Below are 4,405 nucleotides of genomic sequence, written 5' to 3'. Positions count from 1 at the left end.
AGTAAGGTGTAAATTAATAAGATGCCCATGCTAGCAAGCAGCTAGCATGGAGAGAATGCGATGCTATGGCATACGGATGCCGGAGCTGACAAATTGTTAGAGAGGACTACAAGTTTAAAGGATAACTCCCGAAAACTCGTAGTTCCAAAAAGGGGGTTTTTTAGTTGGTAAGAATCCAACACTAACACTGGGTGTCTTCGCAAAGATTTTTATTCCTCCAGCCGCCGGGCAAACAAAAAAAAACCTGGAATGAAACAAAAACTATAAAAGAGAACATGACGGAATTTATTGCTACTTTCAATTTGAAAACAAATAAATAAATAGAAACTAAATCATTAAAATCGCTGCTTTTGTATATGACCTCCGTTTAACGCTAGTCGTTGCTATAATCCACTTCAATTTTATCTAAAGTTTTGAGTATATTGGTTATTATTTAAATTAGTTACTAATTACTGATTAAAATTAATCTCGTTAATTGCATCCACTATTTTAAGGTGTCTAATAACTAGTCACATGCACAATATTCTTTAAATAAGCCCAGAGAAAAGAATCAATAGGCGTTATATCGGGAATATTTGGAGGCCATTGTATAGGACTCTCGCGTCCAATGCAGATAACATTTTCATTAAAAAAAAGTGCTACCGGCGAACGTTATGGGGTGGAGCGCCTTGTCGCCTTTCAAGGCTACTTTGTTTTGTTGCTTTCATAATTTTTAAAACGTAATATAGGAAAAACGGCTAATATACCTATTGGCAAAATACATATTTTTGAAATCAGGAAACATCCGATTGGTATGTCTGAAAATATATAGGGTGTTTCATTAAAAAAAAGCCTGACCAACTATTGATATTTCCGTGGCTTATATTTTTATATTAAATTAAAATTAAAAAAATGTCAGTAAAGTTAAACGACTTTTGTGTTGGTCACAATTTTTTTTGAAATGACGATCTAGGGGTATGTCATCTTATGAGGAAACACCCTGTACATGATAATCAACTGCCTCGTCGTGTGACGTCAGATATTCTTGTTTGGGGCCCGTCTTACGTTGACAAAATATGACACATATGACTGATGGACTCTTGACACTTGACAGCGGTTTTCAATGTTGTTTGCACCATAGAGCAAGTAAAATAAGCTTATTTTACTTACTCTATGGTTTGCACAGATTACAGAGTAGAACCACTGTGATCTGTAGGTGTTTGTTGTTTTCGCGGAACGTGCAAGGACCGTTTTGCTGAAAAATAGAACATGGATTCGAAAGTTCGGGCGATGGAAAAGTGTTCTTTCGTGTTTACAGATCAGCTAGATGAAGAAATTATGCGAACTACAGATTTGTGTGATCTGAATAACCTACTGACTGTTAAGCTGAATATCTGCCAGCAGTTTGACTATATAGGAAAGACCCGGTGTGATTTCAGTTTTCTATTCACTGAGCAAGCATCTGAATTCGATCTAGTATTGGAAGTTCTAGGCAAAGCGTTTCAGGTTTGCGACAATACTTTACCACTACTTAGAGCCGCTGCGAATTATATTGAAAACAGTCAATCTAATGTGAAAAACCAATGCATTATAATCAAGCTTCTCAAATTATTATTTTCGTATTTTTCCAAAGAGCAAACAACCGAGATCCTTTTCGAAAATTTAAAGCCTGAATTCGTGTGCAACTTTTTGCTATCGGCGTTGAAAAATGTTGATTGCAAAGCCGAATCATATAAAACACTAATTTCGTCTTTTGCCCTTTTTCCTCAACGGCAGCAAATTGATTGCATTAACCAAGTGTTTCAATTCGGCCGTGAAAATTGCAATTTAGACATTTTGTGTGCTTTGGTAAACACTGTTTCTGATATATTATTATTCGATGAAGCATCGTGCTTCATCAATGGTAATACATGGTCATATGTAGCATTTTGCCTATCGGGTTTCGAGTCCCATTTGCAGAAGCAGGGCGCATATATCTTGTCTAGATGTGCAAACACACCCACCGGCATTAACAGGGTGAAATGTTTCAACTGTCCTAACAGGGAAATTTCGTGGCGAGCCTTTTTCATCTTGATAGAGATCGGCAGGGAGAAGCAACTGCATTTAGTGGAACCCGCATTAAATCTATTCAAACATGCAGACGATCTACCATTCATTTGGCAAAAGTGTATTTATAAAATATATCTGCACCATACCCAATCGGTGATTGTCTATCGAATTGCAATTCACGTTTTAAAGCAATCATTTGCTGGAAGTGACCTCCAGGAAATGATCACATTGGTATTTCAGGCAATTAACAAAAATCAGTATAATGCTTTATCGTGTAAAATGTTTCAGACCTTAGGAGGTTTTTGTTCAGGCTTAGAGGCCAAGGATTTGGAAATTATTGCAAAAGAGTTCACCACGATCTCGTGGAACGTTGTTAGCTTTTGGAAAACCATTCAGAGCATTTTAACCGGTGATAACAGAAGGGAAATATCAGCCACTTTGTGCCAAGATATCATGACCAGTGCTTTAAATCTGCCCCACGTCTATATAAGAGATAAATGCGTAAAGTTTTTGTTGGCCGCTTTATGGGATGGAAATGACTACGAGAAGGTTTTTAAGCTCGTTTATTCTGTAGCATTAAACCAAGATTATGTACGGCTTTATTGCTATTCCACGGTATCGGAGAGCGTTATTCAGTCGGCTCTTGCAGACATCGTAAAATGCAACATACGAAACGTTAATTTCCGGAAAATGTACACGTTATTTGCCATCGTGGAGTTTCACCGAACTCCAGTGCTCAAGTCGTTGCAGATTCAGCCGATAATTAACCACGACATTTCACTATTAGGACGGACATTCGGCATGGATGTGGCACTTTTCATGCTTATGTATTTCAGTCAACATTTGCACGAAGAATCTGCAGACACTTTTCTTCAAATGTTTACAAAGGACCAAATCCGCAGGCAGGAATTTTTGGCTTTATTCGAACGGCCGGAACTGTTTAGCGATAGTCAATTGTATGTGGCTTTAGTTTTAGCAAGCAAACACTTGCATCACGATATTGAAATTGTACCGAAGTTAATGGAAAATTCCTTTGGGATATCAATAATTAAATCAACCAATGAATTTGTCATTAAATCGACTGATTGGAAAGTTTGTAGGGCGTCTTTGGACTTTATATGCAATAAAGGGAAATTGTCGCTTTCAGAAACGCAAAATGCTATTCAAGTGTTCCAGCACTTGCTTGACTCACAGCCAAATAATGTTTTACCGAAACTATACGAAACCGTCCACAAGTTACTCCGGCTAACTGAAGCACCGCAACTGCTAATTGATTTCGCGGCGATTTTGCACCAGCATGTATTTCAAATTAAAAAGGACCAATATTACAAAGATATTTTAAGTGAATTCATTAAAATAGTCTATTCCGAAACGTTTATCCGATTCAACAGTGATGGTTTTGTGGCCATCGGCAATGATTTAGTTCGTCTTGCCGAGTCGTGCTCATTCTTAAGATTCGTCTTGATTACACAAATTGGACTGCTGGATTCAGGTGATTTCGATTGCTATGTAACTTGTTTGCCAGCGATTGCAGATTTATACGGTCAAGGCACCATAGTAACAAGTGATGAAAGGTTGGCATTCTTGCGATATTTTTTATATTATTTTACTGATTGTGTTTTAGAACCCACTTTTACATGTGCCAGGAATTTATCGATGATGAGCAAGGAAGCAACGCTCATTCACGTTTGGGAAATCGTTCCAAGTAAGTTTTTGCTCATTTAAACTGCACACAGGGCTATTTTTATCGGTATGGCTTCTGTAATAAGTTAAGTGCCTGATTAGGGTTAGTTGCAACAATTTTGTAATTATTTCTGCGATATCTTTTTTAATTTCTGAATAAATTTGATCAAGCCCAAGATATCACAATTGAAAAAATTTAACATGCAGGATTAAAAAAATAATTAAAACTGAGTGTTAGTTTGGGGTAACATGCAACAAACACGTTATATCAATAATAGAGGAAATTAGGCGCGCGTGTAAAGGCTTGTTCAGACTTTCAGGAAAACTTTCAAAATTAAGCAAAGCTTAAGCATAAAAATTAAACTAAAATGCAAGAAAAAGTTTTCTTTATTTCCGACAGCAAAAGGCCCAATCGGTCTTTTTGCCCTTGTGTAGTACATTTGTGTCTTAGCCTAGCTTATTCTAAAATTAATTCCTATTCCTAACATTCGTATAAACTAATTAGCAATAAAAAAACAAAAAAAAATTCTTGGCTAAGTCGTTAGTTGAGTTGCGTCTGTAGGTGTTCTAGTAAGGTATCTGTTGGGGAACGAGAAGGGGAGTGTTTTGTCTGTCTTGTGAGGCAAAGGGGATTCAGTATGGTCCAGTTGTGGGGGTTGTTTGTCCATTTTGTCTGTAAGTGTATTAGTCTTTC

At 37.0% G+C, this 4,405-nt stretch overlaps 1 protein-coding gene across 7 annotated transcripts in view; it reads left to right on the top strand.

The window, feature by feature from the left end:
• The first annotated feature begins 6 nt into the window (after positions 1-6).
• LOC109540222 (probable methyltransferase TARBP1) overlaps positions 7-4,405 on the top strand; it is a 12,189-nt gene continuing 7,790 nt past the window's right edge. The window contains exons 1-4 of one of the 7 annotated variants that reach the window (XM_048660999.1): positions 223-1,107; positions 1,156-1,191; positions 1,298-3,602; positions 3,653-3,733. In XM_048660999.1, coding sequence (XP_048516956.1) covers positions 1,056-1,107; positions 1,156-1,191; positions 1,298-3,602; positions 3,653-3,733 — 2,474 coding nt within the window. In that variant the 5' untranslated portion in view covers positions 223-1,055. Of the gene's footprint in view, positions 3,603-3,652; positions 3,734-4,405 lie in introns of all 7 variants that reach the window. The other 6 variants (XM_048661001.1, XM_048660998.1, XM_048661003.1 and 3 more) reach the window with 6 other exon arrangements.

The sequence above is a fragment of the Dendroctonus ponderosae genome, unplaced genomic scaffold (assembly GCF_020466585.1).
Source record: "Dendroctonus ponderosae isolate FM_Combo_2020 unplaced genomic scaffold, Dpon_F_20191213v2 Dpon_F_20191213_1, whole genome shotgun sequence".
Classification (NCBI taxonomy): Eukaryota; Metazoa; Arthropoda; class Insecta; order Coleoptera; family Curculionidae; genus Dendroctonus; species Dendroctonus ponderosae.
Note: the sequence above shows the minus strand (reverse complement) of the source record. Positions and strands in the feature narration are given on the sequence as shown.